Source organism: Gadus macrocephalus, chromosome 2 (genome assembly GCF_031168955.1).
Source record: "Gadus macrocephalus chromosome 2, ASM3116895v1".
NCBI classification, from domain to species: Eukaryota; Metazoa; Chordata; class Actinopteri; order Gadiformes; family Gadidae; genus Gadus; species Gadus macrocephalus.
Genome location: NC_082383.1, coordinates 4760147 through 4779082, shown reverse-complemented (window position 1 = coordinate 4779082; position 18936 = coordinate 4760147). Strand labels below are relative to the sequence as shown.

Below are 18936 nucleotides of genomic sequence, written 5' to 3'. Positions count from 1 at the left end.
AGTGTCCAATGCATATGTGTGCCAATTTTAAATGCGTTCTGTGCTCTCATTAGACGTACAGGTTCCTGTATCGTTTGAAAAGGAGTGGCAGAAAGGGCGGGGCCCACTACACACGCACGCACATACGCACGCACACACAGGCGGACACACTGGTACAATGCCCCCACTTTGCACATTTTAACTCCCTGCTTGTTTCCCCTTGCAGGGCCACCACCACCGGAGATGAGTCCTAATCTGAGAGTTTTTAAACGAAACAAACGGAATGACAGGCCCAGAACAAGGCGTGTCCGGTGCTCAGGGGACCTGAGCGTTGGAAGTTCCCACAGTGTTTATTAAACAAGGGGAGAGGAGCACGTCTTTTCTAGAGCCAGACTCCGAACATTAAAACAAACGTGGTTTACCAAAGCCTTTCACCGCAACTCATTTAAAGTGGCCTGAGCACAACTGGAAGTGTGTGTGTGTGTGTGTGTGTGTGTGTGTGTGTGTGGGGGGGGGGGGGGGGGGGGGGGGGGGGGGGGGATTGCACGGGAGAGAACATTGATTATTATTGTAGAATTGATTGTTTTGACAACTGAACATTGTCTCCTGTAAGCTCTGATTGATAACGACTCGTACAAAACGCAGAATCTATCACTGAATACGTTCCAGAGGACTAGTTCAAATCTAACTTCCTCAGCACACCGGTTTCAACAGAAGGAAAAAAAAGTATTTCAGAGGATAAAAGTGAAGGTAAAACTTACTGTTGTAAGGGTGCGAGGAGCAGGAGGTGCAGGAGGTGCAAGAGGTGTTGTAAGCAGCTGTGCTTCACGGGACCGAATGGAGTGGAGTTGGAGTGTCTTGAGCTCCACAACTCACGGCTTCCTCCCCCCCGCCCACCGGCCCCACCCTGTTGGATGAACACACACCCCAACCCCCCCCCCCCCCCCCCCACCCCTCCTCCCTCTCCTTCATTTTTCATTGATAACTCTTTCCGTCTTTCCTCTTTACTCTCAGTTCTCTATTATTAAGCCCCCATCCTCTCTCTAGCGCTCCCTCTCTGTCTGGCTCTCTACCTGTCTCTCTCACCCTGATTGTCTTCCTCTCTGTCTGTCTGACTTCATCGTCAAAGATTCATAATTAATACCAAAAATACATAAATATGTTGAGAAAAGTTTAACAGTCAAAATGTAAATGTTTTGTAAGTATTTAATAAACTACAAAAAAAATATCACATCTGTTGATATACGCCAAGGTTAAACAGTTTCAAAACATTTGTGTTTTTTTTAGAAGTGCTACGTTTCATGTTTTTGTCACAACTTAAACAGTTACTCATTTGTGAGTAACTGAGTCCCTTGTGTGTGTGTGTGTGTGTGTGTGTTTGAGAGAAACAGACCCGGGAACTCCCACAACAACCACAAAATATTCGACCCATGCAGCCATGGCAACTGCCTGCAACCCACATAATGCTCACCACTGAGACACACACACACACACACGCACACGGCCCCTGGTCTCCGCCCTCTCATTTTCCCGCCCTTTATCTACTAAAAATACTACTAAGTATTACAAATGAGTATAAATTCAGAAAAATAAAGTACTGTAATTTTTATGCATAAAAGTTTATATAAAATATAGAATTCTAAAAATAGATCATGTCCTCCCCTCTCCCTCTCTCTCTCTCTCTCTCTCTCTCTCTCTCTCTCTCTCTCTCTCTCTCTCTCTCATTCTCAGGTTGAAGGAATGTTTTATTTTGAGGGGAGAGAGAGGGGGCAGTGCAAGTCATAGCTTGAGAGGGGCAACAGAGGGAGAGAAGTAGAGAGATGAGGGTCGAGACAGGCAGAGAGACAGATTTAGAGCGAGAGAGGTGTGTTGAGGAGAGAAACTTCATTCCAGCTCCTCTTAGGATTAAGGTGTTGCTAACATACAAGGGTTGTGCTAACAGACTAGTTGTGTGCTAACACTGCTTACAGTCCTGGGTGGTGCTAACGGCTAGTATTGTGCTAACAGACGAGGGTGTAGCTAATAGACCAAGGTGTTGCAAACAGAATAGTACAGGGATAATGTTGCTAATAGAATAGGTCGGTGCTAACAGACTAATGCAGTGCTAACAGGCTAATTTGGTGTTAACAGACTAGGGTGGTGTTAACAGATTAGGGCAGTGCTAAGAAGCTAGGATAGTGCTAGCAGAATATTATGATGATAACTGAAATAGTGCTAACAGGCTGGTTCGGTGGCGCTAACAGACTAGAATGGTGGTAATAGACTACAACAGCTCTGACATGATAGTATAATGCTAACAGACTAAATACTGCTGACATGCTAGGACAAGCAATGACAGATCAGTTCCTGTTTTCTGGGCTTGCCACCTCTGGCCTGTTTGCCCCTCCCAGGATCAGATGTGTGTAGGTTGGATTGATTGATTCGCAATTGGCTTTCCAACAACATACATACATCGACACTGCATTATCCCTTGGAACGCACGTCAATGACTCATTGAAATCTGTTGAGAAACAAACGTTATAGTGCATTCTATCCCCTTTACTTGTATTTGTCGACACAGACTCTCCAACAAGGCGGTGACGTTGGCAGTAATGGGTTGAAGCAGTCAGTACGGCGTTTATGTATACATGTCTCTGGGTTTACCGACTGTTACCTTAACCCCATTGGTGCTCTTCTCTGGGTCTGAGTGTTATTTCGTCTAGTGGTCTGTTCTGTAGTGGTTTGGTCTGCAGTGGTCTGCCCTGTAGTGGTCTGGTCTGTATTGGTCTGGTCCCTAATGGTCCGTTCTGTAGTGGTCTTGTCTTTGGTGGTCTGGTCTTTAGTGGTCTGGTCTCTGATGGTCCGTTCTGTATTGGTCTTGTCTTTGGTGGTCTGATAATGGTCCGTTCTGTATTGGTCTGGTCTTTAGCGGTCTGGTCTGTAGTGGTCTGTTCTCTAGTGGTATGTTCGGTATTGGTCTAGTCTCCTTGTGTATGCAAGCATTCCAAGTGTTTTTTTTGTATCTAGTGATAGTGTGCTAAATGCCTTCATGTATTGTGAATGCTAAATGCTTCCTTTTGTTTGCTAGCGTGCTAAGTCCTTTCGTATTGCTAGCATGCTAAATCCCCCCTTAAAACTAGATATGAATTATGATTCAGACACACCCAGAAAGAGAGAGAGAGAGAGAGAGAGAGAGAGAGAGAGAGAGAGACATAGAAAGAGACCAAGAGAGATAGAGAAGTAGAAAATGCGGTCGGACCCGATTCATTCTCAGGTGTAACGGCTACACCTTACAGGTGAGGTGAGCGAGTGCTGGTTTCGTAAGCCCTGCATCAAGGCAATCCACCAGAGGACTTAAGTTAAAAGAACAGAGGGGTGTGGTGGAGGAGAACGCAAACATATACCAGTTACATTTTCTCATTCCTCTAATGTCCTACATAGCTGCCTCTCAGTCCAGCACGCCGACCCCACCATGAACGTACCCCAGGCCATGAGAGGGGCCTGTCGGGTACAGATCTCTGAACCTGTGATCAGCCAATCACAGGTCTGTATGGACTTCTGACGCCCCAACAATAAGCTCTTTGTCACACTGAGCTCCAGAGATCCACTCTGTTTTCATCACTGCTTCTAGAGCTCCGTACGGCAACCAGCATACTGCTAAAGAAGCAGCCGAAACCGGTTTGTTCATTGAACGTTCCATTATTATTAGTTAAGACCAATTGGATCTCCATGGAAATCTGCTATAAAAATATATCATGCCCGCCTTGCTTTTCACACACAATGTTTGCAGTACCAGTTCAGCCAGGTAGAGAGTGGTTGAAGTTCAGAAAAGCCTACGGAGAGACCTGTTCATGACCTCTTCAGGTCACGTTGGACGGCTTCCAGTTGACAAGCAGTGGTAAACATCATACAAAACTCTTCGGGGCTGCGTGCAACACCGCTTCAAGCTACCGTATGTAAAACGCTTGGATTGCTTTGAAGAGTTGCGTCAGCTTATGCTAAACAGGTGTTGGGTTAGCCTACTTACTGAGGACGGTGACCTGGCGCTGCTAATGCTGTACTCCTATGTAGATCAAGGAAGACAGCACAAACAAACACACAAACACACAAAGGACGAGTACAGTGTCGAAAGTAAGAGGTGTCAGCAAGGCTGCCTGTCAGAAGAGCCTTTAATTAGGATGTTTAACAGGAGGGCTATCCGGCGGTGGAGTGTTGTAGGTGAGATTTAAGAGCTATCATTTGAGTTATTTGTTGGAAATGGCACAGGCATCCGTCAGCTGTAGAAGAGTGAAACGCTCTGTGAGGATATCTGCTTGGAGTCAACCGCACCTTCCTCTGTAACAGCCGACTTAAGATTTAACAGCACCCCAGGCTCATTCATCAGCATCACTTTGAGGGACAGGATGAATCAATCTTGAACGTCAATCACAGGTGTGTGAAATGAAACACCTGTCAATGGCACAGAAATGGGGCGTGGGGAGGGCATGTTTTTTTGGGGTTATTTATTCATACTCTGCTCTCCCTCTTTCCAACACTCAGGTCTTATCTACAGACCCTTTAACCAATAAGGTTGGTGTTTTGACTCGTACAATCAGGGACAGAAGGGGTAACCCATCAACATTCATATTTTTCCATCCCAAAACATCCTAGCCTAGGTAAATATACCTCCCTAGCACGGTCACCGGCACTAGTTAGTAGTCGTGTAGTAAATAGTGCTCCTTCTCATACCGACTAACAAGCACGCGCCAGCTTGCTGACCACAAGATCTTATAATACATCCATGAGTAATGAGCATGCTGTTGTTCGTTTTCCTACTATTGTGCAGGCACTAATGGGTCACCCCAGCACTGGTAACCATGGATATAGAAAAGCAACAAAAAAACGTCACTTCCGCTGCCGTCTGCCCTGGTGAGCTGCGTGGCCGAAAAAAACAGATGTCATGATACACCCATGGCGTCAGCCCCACCCAGCCGGGTGGTTCCAACTGTGTTTTTACTCAACGGTTAAGCTCTCCGTCTGTGGTCGTGGCTCTGTCTCGCCGCCTCTTGCTCAACCCATCTCCCAGCGACAGCGTGAGCGTCTATAAGGATCTGGGGAGCTTTAACTGCGGCCGCGAGACCGCCGGCCCCGTGTTGACATCGCCGCACGCTCGGCTTAAACTGTCCGTCGTTGTCGCTTCAGCGTTGCCACGGTAACCAAGGTCGGTATCGTGGTGGACGGAGGCGGGGATGCGTGCATGGTCACGTGTACGCGGGTCCGTGCATGGCATTGGTTACGTTTACGACCGAAAGGGAATAAACTAAAATAACTCTCCAAAACATCCACTGTAGAACGGCCTTATTTAAGTTTGTTTATTCTTAATTTTTGTTTGTACGTGTACGTTTTGTTCTTTTTTTCCCCCCGTGCAATGAATATGTTAAAGCATTTATTTAATTACAGACATTGCTTATAAAACACAAGTCACTTTTTTTTGTTTAGGAATGTGTATTTTTTGTCAAGTCAAGCTCCCTTCCGGAGGGAAAGTATGATTCAGTTAGGACCAACTTCTTCATTCCTGGTGAGTCACTGGGAGACGCCCATATCCGACACAAACAAAGAAAATACGTTGGAATAGAAAAGACGTTAAATACACAAATAAAGTGTACGATTCACATGACAGGCTTGGTCAGTCTCACCGAGTCTTCCTGTAGCCTACGCCTTCCCGCCTGAATGATCCAGGTCATGTGACCCGGCTGACATTCTCTGGTGACTAAACCATGATGCATGGCTTTACCTCATAATAGTATTCTGACCTTAACCACAGCAGATCCTTATCTTAATGTAACCCGTAATACATATGAATATCTTACAACCTCTAACCTATTCGTTAATCTTAACAATCTCTAACCTAAAACCAACAAACTGGTGCATCATGGGATACGAGTTTGAGCAGATGTGTGCAAGAAATCTTCATCCCAGCTGCCCAGTGGCATGTCTCAGTGTTTACATCCAATCAAAAATGATTCCTCTTTTCTGTTGCCAAGTGTTACCATGGTTACGGGTGAGTCAGTTCACACCGTATCCCCGAGGCTTTTTTTTTTCTAACCCTTTCTTTCACGCATGCTCTCATTTTGTCGTCCCTGCGGTTGCTACATTAAACCAACATGTGATCTCTCTCTCTCTCTCTCTCTCTCTCTCTCTCTCTCTCTCTCTCTCTCTCTCTCTCTCTCTCTCTCTCTCTCTCTCTCTCTCTCTCTCTCTCTCTCTCTCTCTCTCTCTCTCTCTCTCTCTCTCTCTCTCTCTCTCTCCCAGTCTCTCAGTTACGGCCTCTCTCTTTTTTTACAAACGCTCTCTCTCGCTCCGTCTCCGTCTCCCCATTCCCTCTCTATCTCTAACTTCATAATTAAATCGGTATGAAAACATCGCCAGACGGTTGCTAGGCAGCACCTAACATGAGTCACGCCTCTGCAGTGCCATCAACTGACCCCCCCCCCCCCCCCACACACACACACACACACACTCTATCCGTTTGGTTTAACAGTCAAATCTACAAGTGAAAATCAACTAGACTAATGTTATTGTGTGACAATACTGCCCTCTCGTGGATCAGATATGAATGATTGTATTGGTTATAATCGAGAAACCTCCAAGCATATCGTTTGGAAAAATCTGCCATAGCCAATACGGCGCGGTTGTCATAATGATTAGAGCAATCTGTATTGCACCACTGATCATGATTAGTGCAATACAGAATCATCTGAATCATCTTCCCCGCTATTCCGCGTCTTCTTCGACTTGGGTTTTCCAATTAAGACCAATTAATTTTGCGCGTGCCCAGGTGTGGCACCCGGAAGTGTTTTAATGTCAGAGCTTCGTCGTGTAGTCCCCCTGTGTTTGCTACGCAGACATACTCGTATCGACAATGCAAAGAATCACTAGCGGACACCAAGGCAGTGTCCTCCTTTTGTTCACTATCGCAACCATAATGTATCACTCAGTAGATTGTTGGCCTGCTGTGTCTTCCTCACAACCACGGACACTACTTGCACCTCGTAATGGGTTCAAAAACGACGTTTTATTATCGTCGCCATCATCAACCACCTCACCTTCGAACCGAACATACCAGAGCCAGACGAAGGGTCCCGGGGGAAGCCGTTTCCCCCGCGACCAACCAGTTGCCTCTGGGATGTTTAGACGGAGAACCGTGTCGAACTTCGCACCTCTCCACCACAGTTCCCCGGCCAACCGTGTGAGTCTGGGACCGAATCCGCAGACCTCTGAACAAACAAGTGTGTACTCCGCAGAAAAACGCGGCGATTTCTCTGACGAACGCTGCACTCCACTCAAGCTCCACCGGTCTCCAACGGATCAGACGGAGACCAACGGACGTAATGGGGGATATCGATCCCTTTCCAACGTTTCAAGTAGGCCTACGTCTTGTTTGCTAAACGTTGAGTCGGCTGCTTTGCTTCTGATACCCCCAGAAAGTCGGTCTATAACGAAGGCCTCCTGGAGGCCTTTTAAGTTGGGAGTGTTTGGTGAAAGTTGAGAAAAGGCATGGGGACAGGACCAGAGTGTGTGTGTGTATGTTCATCCATGGTGTGTGTTGGCAGGTCCGCCGGGGTCCTTTCAGCTGAATGAACAGGGTCTGGCGGAGTCCGACCAGGAGCAGAGCTGGCTGAGACAGGACCCCCTGGTGGAGTGCGGGCCGGAAGCCATGAGACTCCGCATCAGACGTAGGCGAGCGGGCCAGCTCCTCTTGGACCGCGGTAAGGGATTACATCTGAATCATTGTGGTGTGAGACGGGTAATCATTTGTATGAATATGTCTTTATTGTTGACTGTCCGACATGGACAAAATCTTTTTATCAAGATGTGGATACATTTCATATCTCGATAAGGATATAACACAATATAGTATTTTCTGTCTATTCTTTCATTTTTATCAACTAAATCCAAATTCAAGCCACTTTCTATTACTTTCTATACTGTGTTTGATTTCTTTATCATTGTAATGAAATAGTTCAATATTTTCTGTCAGTAAGGCTGGGCAATATTGCGAAAATTATTATCAGGATTATTTTATCGATATTAATCATGATATATAATTTGATACTGCTGAAGCCTGAAGAAACCAGTATGAGTGTTCATACACTACACGGGGAACATTTAATCACATTTAAATATAAACGTTTAACTTCACAAACATGTTTTATCTGGCCCCAACAGAAAAATATAAGGTAGCTTGCCTTGTAACGAATGTGTATGTATGTATGTATGTATGTATATACACACACACACACACACACACACACACACACACACACACACACACACACACACACACACACACACACACACACACACACACACACACACACACACACACATAAAAAAATGTACAAAGCTCTGACTTCTTTCACGTTAAACTCCTTTGGCAGGGCTTCAGAAAACCTCTTAAATCTTGTAGAGGCACCAACAACTATAAAAAGTAAAAAAGTGGATGAACAAAGGCCCTGGCACATGAACTGAACCTTAATATATAAAATATGAACTACCGGTACGTACGTGCAAAATGTAAACATTGTAAAACCAGATATTATGCTGCATAAAAATAATGTGATTAAATCTAAAAGATTTGTGAGTGACTATCACATCACACTCCTTTGGCAGGGTCAGGAAGGCAACAATCACAAATGTTTGAGGTTTATTTCTGCTGTGTGATTGGCTGTTCACAATTCAGATATATGTATATATTTTTTTTTATCAAGCATTTATGTCTAATGCTTATCGCCGTAATCAACGTGAGTTTTATCGTGATTTAATAATTGTAATCAAATTATTGCCCAGCCCTATCTGTCGTTACAATGAAACCTTTGAAGGTAGAGTAAAGTGTTTGCGGGAGGGTCAGCGTCTTGTGACCTGTGATCTCCTATTCCTTCAGGTAACGGTTCAGGGCTGGCTCTGTCTCAGCTGACGGCCGAGTGCGGCTTCTCTCTCCAGACCACTGGAAGAGACCTAGCCCTCACTGCCCGCTACCATGGCTGTCATGTGGCTCTGCAGGTACCCTCCCCCACTAATTCTTTGAACATTGCTGTTGGGAAGCAGCAATTCATCTGCAACAAGTGCAGATGAATGAATAAGATTAAAGATTCAAGATAATTTATTGTCATCTCAGCCATATACACAGTCTACAGTGCAATGAAATAGCGTTTCCCAAGAACATAAGGTGCAACATAGAGCGACAATAATAACAACATCAACAACAACAACATGCTACATATAACTGCAAACCAGTAAAGTGACTGTGTGGAATTTGTAGTGCAGGAATATGAATATAATGAATATGAATATTAAACAATAGTGCAATAGTGCATAAACCAAGGGCAACAGGGATGATCAGATCAGTCCCTTAGAGTTGAGGAGTCGGATGGCCTGGGGGAATAAGGGCTTGTGCTTCAGTGGATGGGGTGCGGACTGGATTTTTTTTCCCTGAAAGTCCCTGAAACTGTTCCGCTTGTTGCCAGGGCGACAGCTATGTGCTAAGGCTGCTGTGGAGGGGGGTCCCGGTCAAGATGTCCTGTCCAGCGCCCCGCTCCTCTCACTGTTGCTCCGCCCACGGCGTGACAGTCATCCTACATCGTCTGCCGGCCAGTGTCAAGCTCCATGTGAAAGGTACGCACGCCTTTGTTCTCCTGCCATACACTGGAGGAGTTGGAAAGAAGGACCATTTTGTTAGTTTTAGTCCTTAGTCATGTGTTTAAAAGTTTGTCATTTATCAATTACGTATTCTGTTATAAACTGAGTTGGTTGCTAAGGTGTTGCACTCTGCACCAACAAACACCAACATCGGGCCAACTTCAGCCGAATATTAATTTAGTGATGGGTAATTAAAATGGGCATATTCATTTTCCACAATTTTTTGTCGTGTGGTAGAAGGTGTCGCTTTTCGCTCCATTATAGTCAGTTGACCACACCCACAGCTGGGATGAGGGGTTTGCCATTGGGCCCTGCTAGCGAGCAGGACCAGAGTACACGTCGACACTGATGTTCTGATTCTCGTTCTGATCCCCTGTAGTGAGGGAGGTGTGGACCCCTGTTACGGAGCTGGCTCTGAAGTGCGGCTACACCCTTCACCTTCAGGCCCAAGCCCTCCTGGTGAAGGTCCCTTTCGTCGCCTGTGGTGTCCGGAAAGAGGTACACGTACAGTACTACACACTAGAAGATTTACACACATAGTACTCACAGTATTACAATCTAGTAGAGGTACACGTGAAGTACTAGGCTGGGCTAGGCTCTCAGAGGATGACCTGAGGTTCTATCACGATAATAGAGAGAAGAATCTAGGGAAAATTAAACCCCCTTATGAAGTCATTCTGTGTAATAATATTAATTGTGATAATTCTATTCATAAATATGAACTGTGCTTAATGTATAATTTAATTGTAAATGGTCTAAACCAGTCTAGTAATGTTTCTAGTAATGTAATCACAAACTCCGGCCAGGCTGGAATGAGCATATTGATGAAATCCACCAACAGGCCAGGGAAACCTTTTAAAGTATGGGTCAATGCTGGCAAACCAAGGAGTGGTCCTGAATGTGATGCAAAAAAGCATGCTGTAGCTCACTTTAAAAGGGCAGTGCGTTATATTAAAAGGAACGAGCAGACTTTGAGAGCAAACTCAATGGCTAGAAAGTTGCAGCAAAAAGATGTTTTAGATTTCTGGAAAGAAGTAAAGATTATAAATGATAGTAAGGTACCGTTGCCCTCTAATATAGATGGGGTCACAGGGAGTCCAAATATTGCTGAACTATGGAAGAGACATTATGAAGACCTTTTTTAACTGTGTTAAAAGTGATGTTTTTAATGTTGGTGCTGTTTCACATGATAATGTTGTCATGTTGTCATTGAGAAATTGTCTCTAAATAAGTCAACTGGCCTTGATCAGATAACGGCTGAACACTTGAGGTACTCGAGGTAGTTATAGAGCATCAGTATTACTTGCCTTGTGCCTGTCAGGAATGCTAATGCATGGAATTCTGCCTGACCATATGCTGTCAGTACTGCTAGTACCTGTAGTCAAAGAAAAAACAGGGAAGCTCTCCAGTATTGACAACTATAGGCCGATAGCCTTGGCTAGTGTGCTGTCAAAGGTGTTAGTGAGAATAATACTTGATAGATTACAAGAGTATATTGTCACAGCTGATGAACAATTTGGTTTTAAAAGCAAACATGGTACGGACATGTGTGTCTATGCCTTAAAAGAGGCATTACATAAGTACAGTAATCATAATTTCACCATGTTCACATGCTTCCTAGATGCTTCGAAAGCTTTTGACCGTCTAAACCATGGTAAACTATTTGCTAAACGAAGAGAAAGAGGTGTTCCTTCATACTTGAAACGTGTATTGCATTTTTGGTACTCCCATCAAACCATGCAAGTCAGATGGGGAGATTCTATATCGGAGCCCTTTTCAGTGACAAACGGGGTCAAACAGGGAGGGATTTTATCCCCAGTACTTTTTAATCTGTGTATGGACGGACTCTCTAAAAGACTCAAAATGTGCAGGACTGGTTGCATGGTGGGAGAAAGGCTACTTAATCATTTAATGTATGCTGATGACCTGGTCATCATGACCCCCAGTTCAGCTGGCCTTCAGCAGTTGCTCAGAGTGTGTTCTGACTATGGACAGCTCTTTGATATTAAGTTTAATCCCAAAAAGAGTGTAGTCATGATTATGAAAACTAAGGAAGATAGGGATGCAACATTCCCTTTTCTTTTTGCTGACAAGGTGCTCCATGTTGTAGATAAGGTCAGATAACTGGGTCACATCATAAGGGACGACCTCAGTGATGATGATGTTCAGAGACAATACTGTAAATTATATGCACAAGCTAACATGTTGTCACAAAAATTTCATGTATACTGATTTTAAGATTGCCCTTTTTAAAGCTTATTGTACTCCACTGTATACTGCCCACTTGTGGTGCAGATACAGTAAAAGTAAATATAACAAATTGAGAGTAGCGTATAATGATGGTCTTAGAATTCTGCTGAGGCTACCAAGGTGCACAAGTGCCAGTCAACTGTTTGTAAACAGTTGACTGGTGTTCCCACTTTAAATGCATTGCTCAGGAATCTGATGTACAGTTTTATGATGAGATTGATGGACTCAAAAAATGAAATCATAATGACTTTAACCATGCCTAAGATGAGCAGTATCAGATACACTTCCAGTCTGTGGAAGCATTGGAGAGAGTGTCTATGTTTTTTTAGTTGTTTCTTATTTGTTTGTTGTTGTTTTGTCTTTTGTATTGTCTTGTATATGGACCTATGAGTCTGAAATAAAGATAAATAATAATACTCAGTAGGATTACACACTAGTCGGTTTTTTATTCACAGACTCTTCCATTTCCCGTTTAACAAATTAGACTAAATAAAGACCAATGACTTTTTATGCCAAGATATAAAACCCCTTCCTGTTTTACTGTGCAACACAGTGGCTGATGCTAACCTCTAGAGGGCAGCAAAGTCACTCAAGTAGTCCAGTCTGACGATATTCCTTAAAATCTGTAGTACAGATTAGTACAGTAAGCCTCACCCAGTCTATATTTTCTCTCCCAGGATGGAATTTACAGCCTTTCACTTCAGGTAGGAGATCAGGATGTGGCGCTGACCTGTCCAGACTCGCAGGAGGAATCCCCTCGGCCTCCTCCATGGGCGCCGCCGTTCTACCTTGCCCCTCCGTACTACCCCCTCCCTGCCTACTCTTCCAGCCCTCCTGTATTCCGGTCCTACGACACCTTTCAGCCCACTCCTCAGCCTTCTCTAACCATCAGACCTCCGGCCTGGATCGGGCGCTCAGCTAGTTCTGAGCCCCAGCCAGTGGACCAGAACCCCACCTCCGTCCAGAGGTTCCCAAACACCATCGGCTACACAGGCACCCATGACCCCACACCCCCTCTGTTCACGCAGGAAGGACCGGGAGAGTGGGCAGACCATAACCAGAGACCAGATCCTCTAACCTACAGACACACTGAAGACCCCCCACCGCCCTCCCTCCCTGCCGGAGAAGCCGGTCTTCAGCCTCCGAGCTCATCCGACCAGTTCTACCACTTTTATCACCTCCCCAAAATCCCTTCCCCATCTCCACGCCACAATTCCGGTACCAAGACTGTCACTGAACGAAGACGGCCAGACACTGGTGGTGGACGTGAAGATGATGATGGTGGTGGTGTTGAAGGATCTGACGCTGGTGCAGATCATCCACCTCCACCCCACGTGTTTCCAGGCCCCATTGCACCTATTGGTTATTTTGAGTTTCTTCAGAAAATGTTTGAACTTGCTGCTTCCAAGCTTGGTTACATCGATCAAGACTCCAGTCGCAGAGAAGCCAGAAACGACTCTAACCCGGCTTACCCTATCCCAGAGCCCCCGTCACACCGGTACCCATACCAGCAACAGCCTGACCAGGCCCCTGTTGCAACAACGAGTTCCCAAGCCCTTTCTCTGACTCGAGGGACGGGAACCACCATGGGCCCACCTCCTTCCATACCCCATTATCCGTTACAACATACAAACGTTTATAACGATTTGTTTCTACGACGGGAGGTTCCTCACAATCCGAGTCGGCATGAGGAGGTCGGGTCTCTAAAGGAAGCCCAAGACGGAGCAGCAACAGTATCTACAGCTTGTCAGCAATGTGTCAAGTCTGAAAACTCTGAACAACGGAAAGAAGATGTAAACCAAGAACATGCATCTGTGACTCCCCTGACCCCTCCAATCCTGCCTCCAGTCTACCCCTACTTTCACTATCCACCACATCAACCCATGTACCCCTTTTTTGGCCATCTACCCTTTCAACCAACCTGGAGAACCAAGCAGCACGTACCCAGCTCCACATCAACACCACCACCACGGACCTCCACCATGACGACGACACCAGCCACATCCCCCAACCCAACAGCAACTCCCTCCCCAGACTTTCTCGGGAATCCCCTCCAGAACGTCTACTACCACCCTTACTATTTCTACCACAACCTCTACGGTGGACAGCAGCCCTCGGACCCTTCGTCTCCGAATGGAGATCATCAAGGTTCACCTGAGGTGTCCCCTGAACAACCGTTCCAAACATCTGCTTCACCGACCGAGCTGGATCAGCCAGGTGACCCAGACCCGGACCGCCACCAGTACTCTGATGCAGATGATCCCTCCTTTGAGGACATGCAACTTATTCCCCACGCTGAGGACCAACAAGCCTCTTCCACCATCCTAGAATCGACTTCAGATGCAGACGACTTCCCTCCTTACCATTACTACCGGTATTACCAGCCCACTGAGCCTCTAGGTGGGGGTTCTTCTGGAAGGGAGACCTCTGTACCAGATCGCCAGGTTGACCTGGACTCGGCCGCCGAGGACACTGTGGGAATGGACCAGTACCAATCCATGTCTAACGGTGGCGCCTTAAGCCCAGATAACGCTGCACAGCGAGACTGGTTTAGTCCCTTCCAGCCTCTGGACATGAAGCCACAAGGGTGGCAAGGTAAGGGAACCCAGTGGTGATGATGGAGGGGGAGGCGAGACACGGCACGGTAGCTTTAGGTGTATTATCTAAACAAAGAGTTATAAAAAAGATTTCCATTATTAACCCCGAACCGTTTAGGTATTGTATAGAGGCTGGGAACGGATCATTATGAGAGGACTTAAGACTGAGCATGTGCTAGCCTGGTATCGGCAGACACATTGCAAAGTGCCATTAGTCTGGAGCCTTTAGTTTCATTTTCGTTTTACAAGGGGCCTCGCCAACGGGAGCCGCCAAAAGGCCTCTGGATGCGTTTGGATAGTTCTACAACCAATTATGGCAACCAATATGTTGAAGCAACATTACGAGGTGCCGTCTTCTCAACAAAAGCTTTAAGTGCATTAGTTGGTTCTTTTATTGATAATATACTTCATAATGTCTGATGGCAGAATCAAAAGACCGTTCTTCATCAGCGGCAGCCATCTTTGTTAAATGCCACTCTCATTGCACCGTCATTGTATTTTTTTTTTTCTTTTTTTTTTTTACCGTGCAGAAATCTTTTTGGGAGCCAGACCATTACCACCAGGGGGCAGAATCATTATTTTGTGTTCACCCGCTGAGGCTAGTACTTTTATCAGACATCAATCTATTCCAATAATACGCCCCCATAAGCCATTCACATGGCTGTGTGTGTGTGTGTGTGTGTGTGTGTGTGTGTGTGTGTGTGTGTGTGTGTGTGTGTGTGTGTGTGTGTGTGTGTGTGTGTGTGTGTGTGTGTGTGTGTGTGTGTGTGTGTGTGTGTGTGTGTGTGTGTGTGTGTGTGTGTGTGTGTGTGTGTGTGTGTGTGTGTTCTCCAGGGAGAGCACTTAAGTTGACCCTTATCTGTTCCGTGTGTCTGTCAGATTGTGCTGTAGGGCAGCACCTCGTCTTCAGAGTCCCCCACTGTGTGAAGGGACCCGAGGTGTTCTCTGACGGTGAGTCCTCAGACAGCGGCAAGGCATCATGCACTCCCCAGAGGCTGCCGTGGAACCCCCAACTCTACGCTGTGCCACTGCAGGGCTGCGGGGTGCGCACACAGGCAAGTGGTCTCCCCTACCCCATCTCCCTCTCCACCCCTACTGTATCTCCCTCTCCCTCCCTACCGTATCTCCCCCTCCACCCCTACCGCATCTCCATCTCCCTCTCCCTCCCTACCGTATCTCCATCTACCTCTCCCTCCCTACCGTATCTCCCTCTGTGCCCCTACCGTATCTCCCTCTGTGCCCCTACCGTATCTCCCTCTGTGCCCCTACCGTATCTCCCTCTGTGCCCCTACCGTATCACCCTCTGTACCCCTACCGTATCACCCTCTGTACCCCTATCGCTACACCATCTCCACCTATAACTTGATACCATTTCCCTAACGTCAAGTGAATATATCCTGCCATGGTTCTCCAGAGAAATTGTGGGGAACGAGAACGACTTCATTCTTATAAATATGTTGTCATGTGAATGGAGCAAATCATTCAGAGTAGTTGGTGAACCTGCATCCCCCCCTCCCTTACTGTCCTGCTAGATTGAAGGTGAGGACACGGTCTATCAGCTGGAGCTCCAGGCCATCATCTCTCTTCCGGGAGACCAAGCCCCTCTGCAGGGCATCCCTGTGAGGTAACACCGCAAGGTCCAGACTCCGAAGTGACCCCCGAACCCAAATGGCTAACCTGTGCCGCGATATGGCCTGGATCGGTTGTCCGTAATGACTGTGTGTTTTTACATGTCGCCCCTTAGGTTTACGGTGGAATGTCGGTCCTCACCAGACGGGTCAGATTCAGTGACTCTGGAGGTCGTGAATCCAACCCTGGTCAGGCCTGTCCAGACCACAGAGCCCCCTCTGGTCATCCAAACAAAAATCGCCACAGGTTGTACCTTAAAAAATAACTACTAATAGAATGATGAATTTTTATTAAACATATTTTAAAATGGACATTGTGAAGCATTAATACCAGGTGAATTATTATTTTAATTTAGATGAGTTATGATGTTCTTCACTAAACCAAGATGAAATGTGGGAGTAGAAAAGCATAGTTGTAGCATGTAGTATCGCAATAGTATCAAAAAAGCTTCACGTTAAATGACACACTCTACTCTATCTGTAGAGAACAGAATGAGCTATATGATGCACAGAACTAGCCTTTGCATTCTAGTTCTGCGTTAGTATCTCTGTTATCGTCTCATTGGAATGCTAATTCTTTCCAGTGCTAGTCCTGGTTGCTAGGTTTAGGTGGCTGGGGTTTGGTTTTTTAGAGCTGCCTCCCTAGCCTAGTGGCTGCTGTTGGTTTAATAGTTTGGGGTCCAAGGTTTGCAGTCCTAGCCTGAGGTTTTAGGGATGTATTCCTACATTTTTCAAAGGTGAAATATATCAATATCCCACCTCCTGCTTCCAGATGCCTCGTTCACGGAGTTCCTCCCGGAGCTCCACCGGCCCCTGAGCTCGCTCCAGGGCCGGCCCCTGCACCTGGAGGTCAGAGCCCTGGGAACGGGCTCCAGGCTACTGGTCCACTACTGCCTGGCCTACATCCAGACCCCCCAGCCAGCCTGGATGCTCCTGTACCATGGGTGAGAAGGGGTCTCAGTGTTTCCCACAGAAATTTTGGAGACTATGGGGGGGGGGGGGGGTATGGAGCGATTGTTGACGGGGGGGGGAAGCGATTTTTTATTTTATTTTTTTGGCTCTAGGGGGCCCCCTAGTAGTGGCCCGGGGCCCCAAGCAATTGCGGGGCCCCAGGCAATTGCCTGGTATGCCTAATGGGATGCAGCGCCTCTGCTCTCATGCAATCCCAATGAGAGCAACACGAACTTCGTCTGAGCGAAAAAAAAATTCATGTGCACGCAGAGACTATGGCGGCCGAAATTAGACTATGGCGGGGCGCCATAGTCTCGTCAATGTGTGGGAAACAGTGGCCCTGAGCCTGACCAGTCCACAGACCTTAACCCTCCATCTGACCGTTTCCTACATTTACAAAGCAGACGCTTTTATCTAAAGAGACTAGAGTGATCTCAAACAGGGAGTCGTCTTGCTCTAGGATGCCTGCAGGTAGACGGTGCACATTAAGAATCGTTCAGCTGGGGGTCTAGCCCTCACCATTCTTGTTGGGTTCTAGGTGTTGGAGCCAGACCCCTCTAGGCCTGAGCCAGCCGACCCCCTCCGCCCTGAGAATCACCGTCCCCCACTTCCTGGCCTCGCCCCCCTCCTCCCAGCCACCCAGCCATGGACCTTCTGATACGAAGGACACTGAGGTCTCTCTCACTTTCCATAACAGTATATTGTCTGTCTGTGTCTCTCTCTCTCTCTCTCTCTCGCTCGAAGGAGAAATTTTGGCACGGGAAATAAACACATTTACACTGTCAAATACATACATTTAAAGTAAACAAATGTAATAGTTTTATGTTTTTAGTTTATTTCTGGTTTGAGATCGCAGAGTGCCACTTCTGACCTGAAATGTTTTGGTCCTGCAGGTGTTCTTCCTGTGCTACAGCCAGGTGTGTTCTGATGCTGCCAACTGCTCACTTCACTGTTGTGAGTTACGCATACACGATTCAGCTGGATATTTACATGTTGTCCTGACAGTATTTAGTGTCATTTAATTTTTTAACGCGTCCCGTTTACCTTTTTCTGGAACGGTAAATTTCAAATAAAATGGTGGTTTTTAAAGACTCACTAATTCCATATTATCAAACGACAACAAATTAATGTCGTCTTTGTTATTGAATCAGCTCTGTGCTTTTCTTTAAAAGTATTTTCATGTTTCAATGTCAACTTTATTCGAAGGAAACTGCGATATGTTGGCTTGGGAATAAGACAATGAACGCCGTTGACCCCAGACTAGGGAGGTCCGGTCACTGCACCACACACACTGACCACTGACCCCAGACTAGGGAGGTCCGGTCACTGCCCCACACACACTGACCACTGACCCCAGACTAGGGAGGTCCGGTCACTGCCCCACACACACTGACCACTGACCCCAGACTAGGGAGGTCCGGTCACTGCCCCACACACACTGACCACTGACCCCAGACTAGGGAGGTCCGGTCACTGCACCACACACTGACCACTGACCCCAGACTAGGGAGGTCCGGTCACTGCACCACACACACTGACCACTGCCCTCCTCTCTCCCCAGGACCAGCTCTACCGCAATAAGACACTTTCCAGTGTAATAACACCATGTAAAGATATGAAAGTGAATGATGGAAATAAAGACGGGACACTAGAGTATTGCGTGATGGCATTTTTCTTTTTTTTTTTTGTTAAATATTGAACCATTCCAATATTTTCTTTGAGTAGGTGAGTAGGTTGTTTGACTGTAAAACCCCATGGATAACTTTGTTCGCAAAGATGTTTTTGAATTCAACAGAACAGAAACAGTTTAAGAACAGAAACAGGATAAAGTTGGTTCTCATATGCTAAGAAATGTAGCCGGTACACCAGTGGAA

General features: G+C 46.3%; 2 protein-coding genes across 2 annotated transcripts in view; one reads left to right on the top strand and one right to left on the bottom strand.

The window, feature by feature from the left end:
* The window catches only part of LOC132475731 (peripheral myelin protein 22-like), a 353371-nt gene that overhangs the window by 3925 nt on the left and 330510 nt on the right, over nt 1–18936 (bottom strand). The window lies entirely within an intron of this gene.
* LOC132474121 (uncharacterized) lies at nt 6435–18720 on the top strand. The gene is made up of 13 exons (XM_060074603.1): nt 6435–7361; nt 7551–7706; nt 8882–9000; nt 9465–9612; nt 10016–10134; nt 12564–14481; nt 15363–15538; nt 16016–16107; nt 16228–16358; nt 16884–17055; nt 17601–17736; nt 17956–18016; nt 18624–18720. Coding segments are annotated over exons 1-13 (3732 nt in total). The 5' UTR covers nt 6435–6859; the 3' UTR covers nt 18626–18720.